Here is a 13,608-nt window from a genome sequence, read left to right on the forward strand (position 1 = left end):
CTCTGCCAGAGTGAAGAAAGATTATGTGCAAAAGAACAACCTACTTTCACAAGAGTATCCTTATGCTGGTATGGAGTATAGCATCTGCTCCTCATTCCAGTTTCTAGCACTGCTACTGTACCTTTACTGCAAAAGCAGAAACAGATATAAAATCACATGTCATTTTTCTAACTAGAGGATGCTTAAGTGTTTTGTGGTTGATGTTGAAAAGGGGCAGGTTTAGAACACTGTGGTGTGCTACATGATAACTGTTCAGATTTAGTAGCTAATCATGACAGCTGAATTAATTCCCCTACTGATTTTGTATCAGTAATTTTGTAATTACTTCCTAAATGCACCTGCTTTCCAAAATCTGCCTCAGTGGAAAGTGAAGCACCCCGCTCTGTGCGGTGCTGCCGGTCCTCTGGGGCTGGCAGGAGTTCCTCATGCTCTCTGTGGGATACAGCCTGAGGCGCGGGCACTGGTTCTTCTGTGTGTTTACATGAAAATTTAGGTTAAAACTCCTTCATTTCTGCGATAATTCCAGGTTTTGAATTTGGCGGTCGGGAGCGATTCTGCCTAGGCAAGGCCCACGCCCGGCGACCGGCCCTCCCGCTCCGCCGCGATGCCCGTCCCTCCCGACGGCCCCTCGGACCGCCCGGGTCCCGCCCGTCCCGCGCGGGGCCTTGTGGGGCCGGGTCGATCGCGCAGTGCACGCCGGGACGGCGGCGGGCGGCGCTCGGGCCCAGCGCGGGGCAGGAGCCTCTCGGTGCCTCGGGCGGCGGCTGCGGCCGGAGCGCTCGGGCGACGGCGGCGGCTCTGCCCGGCGGGGATGGCGGACGCGGCGGCCTCTCCCGTGGGAAAGCGGCTTCTGCTGCTGTTGGCGGCGGGGCCGGGCGAAGGCGAGACGGCGGGGTCGGAGCCGGGGCCTGCGCTTCCCGCACGGGCCTGGCGGAGCGGCACCGTGAGGGCCATGAGCGGAGCGGTGCCCCAGGACCTGGCGGTGAGGCCCGGGGCGGGAGCGGGGCGCACAGTTCCGTGGACGGGGCCGTGGGTCGAGACTCCCGCGAGGGCCGCTGACGGGCCGGGCTAGACTGGTGGTGGGCGGAGTGCCGCGACCGAGCTGTGCTGGCGGCCCGAGCCCGCCTGCAGCGCCCGGCCCGCCGGACGCGCTACGGGGCTGGAAGCGGCGGGTCCCGCCTGCGACGAGCGCAACGGCGGAGCGACCGGGCAGATATGTGAGGGGTCCGGTACCGCCGGTGCGGTGGTTGGACGTAACATACGTGTGAGACGAATACGTCTGGGACGTTTCTGGTGCTGATGGATATGTATGTATATAACCTCAAAACGTTGTTTTGGGGTTTTTTTGGGTTGTTTTGTTTTTCCGCCGGGAAGATGTTAAGTGTTCTCGACCAGCGTGAATTGTATGTGAAAATATATATTGAGGGCTGACTTTTGAGTGAGGCTCATCCATTTGATTTTTTCTCAGGTTTTGTTTTTAGTTGTAGGAACTTGGGCTTCATATCATGTATTGAGGCACTCTTAAGCATTTGTCTCGTTTATTTCTAGTATAGCTCAGTGAAATGCTTGAGTGGAGATCCTAAAAAGACCTCTTGAAATGTATTGGTGGAGTGTCTCTTTGCATGTGTCAGTTCTGCAGGCACTTGTTTTAAGTGCTGGCATGCTTTGGAGGGCTGTGTCTGATTTAGTAGGTAGGAATGAGGTTCTGTGTTTGTGAAGAGTTTTAATTCTCTTTATAATCAGCTTTTTAAAAATTAGTAGTTACCATAAGTTCTTTGGGCTTGTTTGCAGAGTTCCAAATTTGAGCTGTTTCCTTGCCATCCATCCTCTAGTGGTACTGCTTTCTTGTCCTTGTTCTAGAACTGCACCTATGGCTGTCAGCAGGAAGCGTTGTGCTAGGTTTGGCTCTGCAAACCTGGCGGGCCTGGCACCCTATGTCTGCAGTTGAGAGCTGCAGTTGTGTACTGTAGCTGCTGCCTAACTTGTTCTGGGAGGAGGAAGGAAAAACCCATGCAGAAAAGGTTTCTTCAAAGGGGAAACGTGTCAGGTGTTTGAGACTATCTGAATTGTGAAAGTGTGTCAGGGCTAAGATCCAGCTGAAGAGCCACTCTTGTAGCAGACTGTATTGGACACATGTCATCAGTAGTCTTGCATTTTCATTGGTGTGTGAATTCATTACTTTCATTCAGCACTGCATCAGTACGCTTCTGCTTAATACTGTTTCAGGGGTGTAGCTGTCTCTAAACAGTGTATTCTCAAAAATCTATGCAAGAACTGTAAAATGTGAACTGTGTAAAATAGTCGAGGCAGAATTTATGGTAATGTGAGACATTCAGTGTTTTCATGGACTCTTCCCTGCATAATGAATGCTGCTGTGACAATGACAACGATATACTGTTGGAAAAGAGTTTTCTTTAAAGTAATTCTGTCAGAAGTGATGAGTTAGCAGGCGTCAAGCAGTCAACCACTGTTTAGGAAATACTCTTCTAAGGTAACAGTGTGGCCTAGGTGTGATAAAGGCTAGGAAAAATTTATTTTCTACTCTTTGGTCTATGTAAGTCTGTCCTTTCTCATCCTGTAAGGATGGTATCAATTGCTAGCATGTAATCTCGTGTTGGGCTTTTAGAAGTACAAAAGTGCAGTTGAATATCTGCACCTTCCTAGGGCAGAAATCTTGGGAACAGACAAGAAGTATAAAACTTAAAAGTATGGGTTTCGTGGTAGGGTTTTTTTTTTCTGGTAGAGTAAAGCCTCTGAAAGATTTTTGGGTTTTTTTCCCCTGTAAAATTTTGGTTACAGAGTAGCTCTTAGACATTCTTACTTTGATATAATGTGGAGTAACCTAATTGTGGTTATTCCGCAAAAGAATACGTATAAATGTCAGTCATAGTTGTTGTCCCATATTCAGAGCATCTAGAAGAAATCCTGAGGAAAAATTATGCTGCTGTTAGAAAACAACTTTGCCTCTTCTAAATGGAAACAGGTATTGCCCTCTTTCTCAAAATGTTTACTAGAACAGGATCATTAAAGACCTATTGAGCTTTGTCTCAGTCTGTTCCTAATATTGTAAAAGTACATGGTACTTTTTCCTAATTTTTTCCTAATATTGTAAAAGTGCATGCTAATGGGAAAATAACTCAATGCGTCACATGAAGGACAGTACTGCTTTTCTTATTTGGAACAGAAGTATGAGACATGATTGTTTTAATGGATAGGCAAATTCTACAGTACCATAAAAGTTAGGAGGCCTGGGACACAAAGTGTTTTGAGTAGGGACTACTGGCAAAGTAGGACAAATATAATATTAAGAAAGCTATAGGCCCACTGAAAACGGAAAGGCTAATTTCCACTATACTGCTGAAAATTGTTTAATTGGTGGAAGGATATCTTGGAAGGTCTGACACTCTTTCTCAGCAGGGCAGCTTAAGCAGTAATGTAGTTCAAGAATTCATGAAGAGAGTTACTTCCTATTCTTCCCTTGGGGTTTGAGCTTTTGAGTCTGGGGGGAGGAGTGGGGTAGAGGAGTTAAGTGGTCCCTAATACTTCTTTTAATACAGTGTATTGGTAACGCAGAGAGTTGTTTGTCTCTGGTTAGCCTTGTTGCTTCCCAGTGATCTTGTAATGGTTATAAAACCCTGTTTTGATATCCTGCTTAAGATGTTCCTTAACTGATTAGTAATTTTTTGCTGTTCATCTGACGTGTTTGATTATATTTGGCAAGTGTGTAAGTTCTGTAGATGAGAGATTGGAATGTGACTTTTCTAACACATAATAGCTCCAGTTGTTAGGACATGGAATGAGATGTGTAAGCTTAGCATTCTTGCCATGTAATTTCAAAATATTTTAACAGTTGTCCTTTGTAATAGGGAAAAAAAAAAGAGGATGATATTTCAGAATAGTGATTTAGATTTGTAGTGTGTGTAGTGTGGTTTATATTGCTACACTTGTAAATAAGGTTATTAAAAATCTAGCAAGTAGGAAATTCTGGGTAATCTCATGCCATCCAAAACATTTGCATTTGTTCAGGGAGTTTAATAATGTAGAAGACAAGACGCAGCTTCCGATTTAGAATGGGTTTTGCAAACGCAAACCTTGCAGGCTGAAGCTTTTAGTTCTGTGAATGTCAGTTAACCATACTGATACATGTATTGGTGATACAGGCTGTCTGTTGAAGTGCCAAGTAAGACTGTTGAGATTCTCTAAAAAATCCTACTGTGGAAGAGGCTTGCACTGGGTCATCATTTGTATTTTGGGATGAACAATTTTCATGTCTTTAATTTTGTATAGGAAAACACAGCATTTGGAGCCAGTGATGTATGTTTGGGGTTAAATAATTTTTCCTAGGTTAGTGATTGTTAATTTGATTCCCATAGCTATGTAGATGTAGTCTCAGTGATAACATTGCAATACTTACCCTGATTTTTCTTACTAAAATTGCAGTCTCGTTTTCCATAAGGATTGTAGGAATCTTATTTTCTATTAAGTGTCTGAAAAGAGATGAATTTTTTTTTTTTTAAATCAGATCTTTGTGGAATTTGATGGCTGTAACTGGAAACAACATGCGTGGGTCAAAGTCCATGCTGAAGAAGTTATAGTGTTGCTGCTGGAAGGATCATTGGTTTGGGCACCTCGAAATGACCCAGTTATTCTTCAGGGGACTAGAATCTCGCAGGCGCAGTGGCCTGCGCTGGTGAGTATTTGACCAGAAGCCCTTAGATCCTCAGAGGTTTTCATCAGCTCCACTGTGAAACTCAAGGCTTGGATACTGTACAGGGCACCATTTTGCCGATTTGAAAATTGCTTGGAGCATGGACTTTTACTAATACGAGTTCCTTAACTGGTACTTAATAGTGCCTTTGGGAAGGCATTGGAGAGGCAGTATGCTTCCAGTTCCTACCCCAGAAATTGCTATGACATATTGTACCGAAAAGTGATATTTACTATTTAAAGTTAGTCTCTGAAGAAATGTGTTATATATCTGAAAAGATTATTTTTCCCTATTTTAAAACCTTGTGTATGTCAGGCTTTTCTGAATTGTGAGAATAAGCCTTTTGGACTTACAAAGGACTTCCCAGAGCTCTGTATGGTAAAGGCTGTTGCATGAATTAAATAGATATACCAGAAAGCAGTCTTCAGGAAGAGAATGCATGCTGTGCCTGATATATAAACCATAAATTGGCCACTCCTAATCTAAAAAAAATATTTCTGTTTTGTTGTCAGCATTAACTAACATGACATGCAAAATTTTCTCGTGTTTCTTGATCTGGTTAACCATATTGCTATTTACATGGCAGTTACATGTCATGACACTTAAAAACAAAGCCAGTTTATTTTAGCTAGCATATCTGAATATACCCATTCTGCAAACATCTTGATGAGTAGTATATAGTGAAGAGCATTCCTTATGTATTTCTTCTCTTAGTGACTTCTGAATAGGAAAGATCATTGTATGTAGGAATCCTTCACTCATTTTTATGCTGTTTAATTTTTATTATTTGCCCCTTCTTTTGTTTCTTTGGTCCTCCCACAGGCCTTGGACTGCTTGGGATCCTACTCTCTGCTTTTTAATACATTTTGTACCTGGATACATTGAAACATTTTTTCCTGTCAAGGATCATGTGCCTTGGTAGAATTTGAACTTAGTGTTTTAAATGGGCATTCAGGCTCAAATCAGTAAGTTCATCACTGCATCTCTCTCTGAGGATTTCTTTTATTGCTCTTGGTTTAAGGCAGAGGAAGACCAGGCCTTTACAGCAGTGAGTCTGTAGAGAGTATTTTTTCCATAGGTGAAGTTTTCCTTTCGGTGTATTTCCAGCTTGTCTCCAGGAAAGAACTCCAGTTAGTTTCGTCTGGGAAACTCTTTTTACACGGGATCAGCGTCTTTCAGTTGATTTCCAAATTGGTCAAAATCTGAGTGATTTGGTGGTGTTACCATAGTCTGCATGCTGACCGTGTAAAATTCCAGACAACTTTCACTACAACCCAAGCTTTATCTGTAGGCTTGCTGAAAAAATGTTTCCATCCTCTGTGAGCATTGAAGATTTCTCTAGGTACTACAGGCCTACTCAGATAACTGCATGGGAATGCAGATTGGAGTTAGTCAAAGCACCAGAGTACATACTTGCAGTGGGAAACCAACTACTTACCATTACAAAGGGAATGGTATGTTTCAGGAGTGTGGGGGATGGTGGGTTTTGTTTCTTTTTTTTTTTTTTTTGTAAGATATATATCACTTGTGAATGTGTTTTCATTCTTCTTTGTCTCTTTTTTGTAATCCTTTTTGCTTTTGCATAAACTGAGTAACTAAATTTTTATATTTATTCTCTTGTGGGAAGAATGGAATGTAAACAAAGTTGATGAGAGCTGTTAAGGGAAAAATGTCATGAATACTTGTGTTAAAATCATGTAAGTGTGAGCGTGAGTCAAGTAACACGTTTCAAAGACTCTGGTTGGCAACTTCCTTTCCATCAGCAAGTTGTGTTATAAGGTTGTCTGATTCTACTATTACAAGGTTTCTGAATTCACTAGGGATTTGCTCTGCATCTTGAACATCAGTAATACACTTGCTATGAACTTTAGCTTTTCACAAAACAGTAGCCAAAAATGCTCTCATTTGATAAGTGTATAAATTCCTTACAGCTAGCTTCTGTAGAAGAATAAAACCACTCCTTTCATGAGTCTGTATCTGAAATATGTTAGAGAGTTTGAACTATTAACCAAAGTTTTTTTTTAACCTTAAACAAAGCTTTTTTTTTTAAACCTGAGCATCAGAAGATGCTTACCTATGAAAAATCAAACACCACCACAGGTGTTTTCATTTCCTCTTTAAGATCTGCTGAAAAAGTGGGTCCAGTTTTCTGTAATTCCTGTTTGTAATGCAAGAATTACTGGCTTAGACATAATTGTTACCATTTATTACAATAATGACTAGTATTTTACATTAAAACTCAAGCACTGAACAGTACAAGTTGAGAAATGAAAATTTCTAATTTTTTAAAACCCTGAGTAGTATGAAATCAACTGTTGTTGGCCTGCATGCATGCTCAGTCATTTTGGTAACTTTTTTTTTTGTTGTTCATCACAGACCTTTACTCCTCTAGTAGATAAGCTGGGGTTAGGCTCTGTGGTCCCAGTGGAGTTTCTTCTGGACAGACATTTACGTTTCCTGTCTGATGCCAGTGGATTACGTTTATTTCAGGTATTTGAACTGTGTTCAGTTGACATATAAATTTAGCCTTCTGCTGTGCTTGTCAGATTAGTTTTGGGTTTTATTTACTGTTTCAATGACATACCCATCTTTCTCCTTTCAGTGCTCTGTCACATATTTGTATTTGTTTCCCTGCATTTCCAGGTCCTTACACTGACCTCCATTTGCATTCGAAAAGTACTGACACTCTCTACATTGTTCAATTGGAGAGCTAGCTGTCATTGTGTAGCTGTTAATTACAGTGGAAGTTTTGTCCTCAGAATTTCTATGAATACACATTTTATATATACAGCTTTTGCATAGTTAATTCCTTTATTCCTCCTGGCATGTTCAGTAATATTTTTCTTAATTTTACTTTTTTTTTCTTTTTTGTCAATCTGACTGCAGTCAGAAGAGCTGTTTTGTAAAAACTAATGTTTCTATTATCCATGAAGACTATACTTTGTTAAAACTGTTTGTTTTTGGCAGATGGGAACAGAGTGTCAAAATCAGATTCTACAGGAGCAGCCTTCACTAAGAGAATCTGTCAATGCGCTGATCAGCGACCAGAAGCTTCAGGAGATATTTAGTAGAGGTAAGGTGGGTTTTCTTTCTCAGAGCTACTTTGTTGTGCAACCGCTGTAAGGCTATGCTGGAATTTGTGAAGGGAGATAGTAATAGTATCTGTTACTGTTTCATTTGGGGGTCAGTTTTCTGTATTTTGCAAGTCCTTTACAAAGTAACATTATTTTATCACAGATACAGGTAAGCAGTTGCTTACATACAGCCAGGAAGTAACTACTGGGAATGGTCACGTGAGGTTTAGTTAAAGTAGGGCAGTGTCTGTGTATTTACAATTTCCCTATTTTAAGTTTTAGTTTTGAATTTTTCAAGTGTTGGTCCTTTTGTGTGGTTCTGTTCTGTAACTGTGGAAACTTAAAAGTGAAGTTCCTTTGTAGCTGCTGATCCTCAGAAACTTTTCTTGTAATGGCAATTCACATTTTCACATTTTGATAATTATACATCAATTGTTTAAGTTGAATATATGTGTGGATGTGGCTGGTCAGCATAGAGTTAATATATGTTGTCTGGATTGTGTATTAGGGTTAAGCCTGATTGTGGCTTTGGTTGTCAGATTTGGGTCATCTTGGTCAAGTACTAAAATAATTTCTATCCAGAGTTCATGTGCCAGGGAGCCACCCTGCAGACAGACCACTGTCTTACATTTGAAGGAAGATATAGTTCTTCATGAGAATTTGGTGCCTTTTGGTCAAATATAATGTGTGTTCATAGAAATTCTGAGGACAATACTTCTTTGATGAGTAAGTAGCTTAAGAATTGTCCAGTTTGAAGCCTTCTTCTAAAGTGCCTAATTCTGGCTGTGTCACATACAGGTTGTTGCATCATGTAGATTGTGCTGATCCAAGATAAGCAGAGGTTTTATTTTGTCTAGACTTAGGGTGGGATGAAAGCTCAGCACACTGATCTGGAGAGCAAGGGCAGGGTGAGAGGAAACCTTTCTGTAGATGATCTGTTGTCTGTGTCAAAGAACTAAGACTGGTTGGTTTAGAGATGTTGGATATCCAAATACATGTTTTTACTCTGAAATGCATAGCTTTTCTTCTGGGATTTGACACATCTGGACTAAGTCAGAATACTGGGACTGTTCACTGGATTGATGGTGCATAATTAGTAACCTGTAGGTTAGAAAGCAAAAGAATTTAGTTAGCAAGGAGCCCCCATGTAGCTTGATTTTGTCAAAGGAGTGAGTTAATTTTGGTCTTTCATGTTTGGGTTTTTTTATGTGTAAACTGTATTCATGAGTTAGAGCAATGAGGACCTTTTGACTTTTTAGGATAAAGTGCCTGCTTACACAGGATTTGCAGCAGAAGCCCTGGTGTTTTAATTTCTTTCCACCTGGAAGATGACACTTCAAGCCCTAATTAAGTGCAGAGAACCATTTTATTGTATGACACAAACTTGTTTGGAAAGTGTTCTCAAAGTCCTTCTTTTCCAGGTCCTTACAGCGTCCAAGGCCAGCGAGTTAAAGTTTATCAACCAGAGGATGAAAATAGCTGGCTCTGTGGTGTTGTGAGCCACCAAGACCCAATAACTCGTCTTATGGAGGTGTCTGTGACTGAGGTAAAAATATGAAGTGGTGCTTTGGTGCAGCATTCCTCAATATCTATATGTAGAGAATGACAGTTTCACCAAAACTTGTTACTTTGGGTTGTTTTTCTGCTTTAAAAGATGAGTAATGATTTGTGTTGCAATTCACAGGGTTTTTTTTCCTGTTAGGATGACTTTATAGAAAAAAAATGGTCACACAGACCACTTCTGTTAAAAAAAAAAAAAGCTGGAAGAGTTTCATTGGAAATGAGTGCTGTAAGAAAAAATATTGGAAATTACTCTCCAGAAGGGAAAGCGTGCTGATGCATAGAAAGCTACCTTCTGGGTTCCTTACATTGTGGTTTTCCTATGCCTTCTCTTGGTTTCCCTCTGACAGACTGTACAAGTGGCTTGAAACAATTGTAGCAAAGCAGATGAAGTCTTAATATAAATAAATTTATGTCTTTTAGCTCAAACTATTTCCTTTTGCCCTGTTCCCCTGTTCCTATCAGTAAACCTGTGTACAGCACAGAGAATCTGAACTGCTAGTTATTGGTTTTTATTATGTGCTTCTGGGCAGTTTGACAGGTAGCTCCGTCTTGCCAGTGGCCTGCTCCTCATAGCTTCTTTTTTCCAGAACAACTGGGAGCGGGTCCATGGTGCTGTGTAGCAGCAGCACACATCTTGGTTTTAGGTCCCATCTTGTGTCTTGCACCCACTGCCCCTGTAGCCTCTTCCATGTCTAGATGGAATGCACTGAATGAGCAGTAATCCTGCGCTCTGACTACTGCTGTTGCTGGCACACAGGGGAAAAAAGTGTACTTTGTATGGTAAATCAGCATAGTACTTTGGAGAGGCATAGTAATTGTGGATTATGTGTGTTCAGCACATACATGCTAGGAAGCACAGAGTTTCCGATGTACTTACTGTGAAATAGAAAGGAACTTCCAAAAACAGTTAAAGAGATTGGATATTCACTGCTTCTTTTGGGGAGACACTGATGAGGATCCTTAGGCTAAACTGATGTGCTTCTTCCAGTAGTCCTTTCTACATCGAGCGGAGTGAGCATGCATGTAACCATGTTAAATAAAATTCAAGAGCTACATTTAACGGAATGAATACCTTTAGAAATGCTCAATAGAACAAATATGCAAGAACAAATATACAGACAGTGGTAGGAATCAAATCTGAAAGTTTTTGAAATGGAGAAGAGCAAAAGGATAGAAGGTTAACTAGAAGGCTGTAGTATTACTAAGGAAGTGAGATAGTAAGAAAAGGTAAATGGGAGAGGGCCTGCGCAGTAACAGTGTCTCTTATGTTGATACTGTATACTTTGAATTAAAAATTAACCTCTGCTTTTCTTTCTTCTACTTCCTCATTATCAATCTGGCTGAAAATTAGAGTGGTGAGATAAAGTCGGTTGATCCTCGACTGATTCACGTGGTGATGGATAACACTTCTCCAGGCGAGGTAGTATGGCCGTTCATTCAGGTCTTGTATATACAGTGTGCAACTTTGTAAAATTTTTGATGTGAAATAAGTAAAATCTGGAAAGGACTAAAAAAGGATGCAGTGTTGACTGTAGACTTCAGATATTTTAGTAATTTTCCTCTTAAAGTTTGAACAGGAAAATTTTATTTACCATTTTGATGGTCATAGCTTTCTTTAAGCAATCTTCTCTTTTTGTTCAGGCCTGTTTACTAAATTTAGCATGGATCTTGGAGGGATGATCAGTAGCGATGTAACCATGGTGGTTGTACTCCATTTTAAGGTGTAGTGTTGTTGCCTTTCTCTAATAGGATCACTCTGTGCTGCTTCGCAGACCTTTTAAGGCATTTCTAAAAATTGCCATCTGGCTGCTGTGCCTTGTAAGCAAGCTTATATGTTTGTGGCATTTCAGTGCCTCAGTTGAGATGTTCCATGATAATGCTTGAACCTGAATTTTTACCCTAGGCTAAAGGGCAAGCTGTCTCATGCAGTTAGATATTGTAGGCTTTGTGCAGTGGACAGAAAGCGTGCCCTTCAAAAGAACCGTGGGGTTTATGCTTGCAGCAAAAATTAGTGTGCAGGTGGTATTCATACATTACAAAGAGCTTTGTTGGAGTATTGTGTATTTCTCAAAATTTGCCAGGATGTGGTTTGTACTACAGCAAGGTAGCTCAGTTAAAAACTTACTTGTGCAGATCTTACTCTAGTACACAAAAGACAGGACTGCACTTAATGCTTGTGTTTTGTGTTTACAAATCATCTCACTTTAGATGTCTCAATTTGGGATAAAGTGTTCCTGAACTTCAGAGCAGTGTAATATATTCTGTTCTGACAGAAAAAAAGTTCTTTGAATGGGTATCTGGACTGTTCTGTTTAGTGATTGCATGGTTTGTCTGTTATAGGGAGGGGGCCTAAAAGCAGCTAAATCATCATCTAAAGGGAAAAAGAAGAAGGAAAGCCTGGAGGGAAAGGATGGAAGGAGGAGGAAAAATGTATCAGATCCTGGTTGTGATCCTGCAACAAAGAAGCTAAAGGAGAGGGGTGAGGCAGATAGCAATGGTAGTGATGGAGGTGAGGCAAGCAGAGGTCCCTGGAAAGGAGTCTCCAGTAGTGAAACAGGACTGGATCCAAGGGCCAAGCAGTTGCCTTCATTTATTCCTCAGATTAATCGCAATATTCGTTTTGCTACTTACACCAAAGAGAATGGCCGAACACTAGTAGTCCAAGATGAGCCAGTTGGTGGTGATGCACCATTGCCCTTCACTCCATTTTCTTCTGTGGTTGGACAGCCGTTACTAGTTGGATCTGGGTGTAAAGAGGCAGGAAAGTCACTGGAACAGGTTGGCCAAGGCACAGTGACTTCTGCATCTGCAGTTACTACAACTGCTTTGACGCCGACAACTGTGAGAATCTCTGATACCAGTTTGCCAGCTGTTACTGGACAGGAGAAACTGAAAACAGTCCGATCACAAGCCCAGGGAGAGGTGAGTAGCTCATGATCCCCCTTGTTCTAGAAAGATTTACATGTTTGCAACAGATGTTCTGCAACATACTCCTGTTAAAATGTGTGTGCATGGAACTGAAAAAACTACTTTTTCTCTCATGAGTCCATCTCCTCCCAAAGAAAACCTTTTATCTGACCTAAGAAATTACTCAAAAGAAAATTGAGATAATTGGTGAAGGAGTAGTAAGAGATAACTGGAGCACTCTTGTGCTTATTCAGCCTTAATCTGATAAATGCAGCTTTAAAATAATTAAGCACTGCACTTAATTAATTTTGTTGTGTCATACAGAAGATAGCCTTCTTAAAATCTCTTGCTTTATATAAACAAATCTGCATGCACATGTACACTGAATTGAACATTGAAGTTACTTAAAGAAAAAAAGCCTCAAAACCAGAAAAACAATGAGACTACATTTAGAGGACCTTTAAAAGATGCCTGTCTTGTGTGTTAGAGCTGTGTTACCTATTCAGTAGAAAAAGGAGCCAGTTGCATTGTATACTATCTAGGACTAAAACCAAAGAAATAATAAAATATTTGAGATGAGAGGTGAGTCTGGAAGCAACTTTAAGGCCTTTTAGTTATGCCTTTGTTTACAAGGAAAAGAGTGGAACAACAGAAGGGAAACCCTGTTAAAAGCAAAATAGAAGACTTCTAAAATAAATCATCTGAAGGTTTGTAAAAACAAAACAAAAATTAAACCCACCTCAGTTAAGTACAATAAAAATAAAGGATCTCGCCATCTCCTATATAAAGAAATAAAGGATCTCGCCATCTACTATATAAAGAAAGTCAAGAAAATGGGAGATAAGTTAAGAGAGTCCAGTGTGATTGCCAGGAAGTTGAAGGCATTGTTATCATCCCTGTCTTTGTATTAGATAATGGAATGGGTGGAAAGGTTAGGTATTTGTCTTGGGATAAAGATTCCTGGATGGGAAAGTGTAAAGGAGGAATAGAATTGTGGAAGACAGGAGTGTTGCATAATGAGCATAATATAATGTAATATGAACTCTTCTATCCTCAAACCGCACCCCCCCCCCCTCCCCCCCCCCAGATAAATACATTCAGAGTTGGAAGCAACTACAGATTGTGTAATTGTACTGACAAATTTTGGTACTACCCTTCTTTCTTTCCCTCTCTCCAACCCCACATCACTTTTTTTAAACATTAATAATTCAGATTCAGAGTTGGCAGACAGACCATTAGTCCATTTTAAAGAATTTTTTTTGAGGGAGGGAACCTGACATAAATCTGTAAGAGTGTTGTAGATAGTTCACATATGTTACTGTTTCAGACTGTCTACTATATCATAGTGTGACTGGG

General features: G+C 40.6%; 1 protein-coding gene across 4 annotated transcripts in view; it reads left to right on the forward strand.

Moving 5' to 3' along the window:
* Positions 1 to 701: 701 nt before the first annotated feature.
* KDM3B (lysine demethylase 3B) overlaps positions 702 to 13,608 on the forward strand; it is a 47,211-nt gene continuing 34,304 nt past the window's right edge. For 3 of the 4 annotated variants that reach the window (XM_084216075.1, XM_084216076.1, XM_084216078.1), the window contains exons 1-7: positions 702 to 982; positions 4,523 to 4,690; positions 7,085 to 7,198; positions 7,676 to 7,781; positions 9,204 to 9,328; positions 10,697 to 10,765; positions 11,686 to 12,267. In XM_084216075.1, the coding sequence (XP_084072201.1) occupies positions 812 to 982; positions 4,523 to 4,690; positions 7,085 to 7,198; positions 7,676 to 7,781; positions 9,204 to 9,328; positions 10,697 to 10,765; positions 11,686 to 12,267 (1,335 nt within the window). In that variant the 5' untranslated portion in view covers positions 702 to 811. The remainder of the gene's footprint in view (positions 983 to 4,522; positions 4,691 to 7,084; positions 7,199 to 7,675; positions 7,782 to 9,203; positions 9,329 to 10,696; positions 10,766 to 11,685; positions 12,268 to 13,608) is intronic. The other variant, XM_084216077.1, reaches the window with a different exon arrangement.

This window comes from Fringilla coelebs, assembly GCF_963513975.1.
Source record: "Fringilla coelebs genome assembly, chromosome: 15".
NCBI lineage: Eukaryota > Metazoa > Chordata > Aves > Passeriformes > Fringillidae > Fringilla > Fringilla coelebs.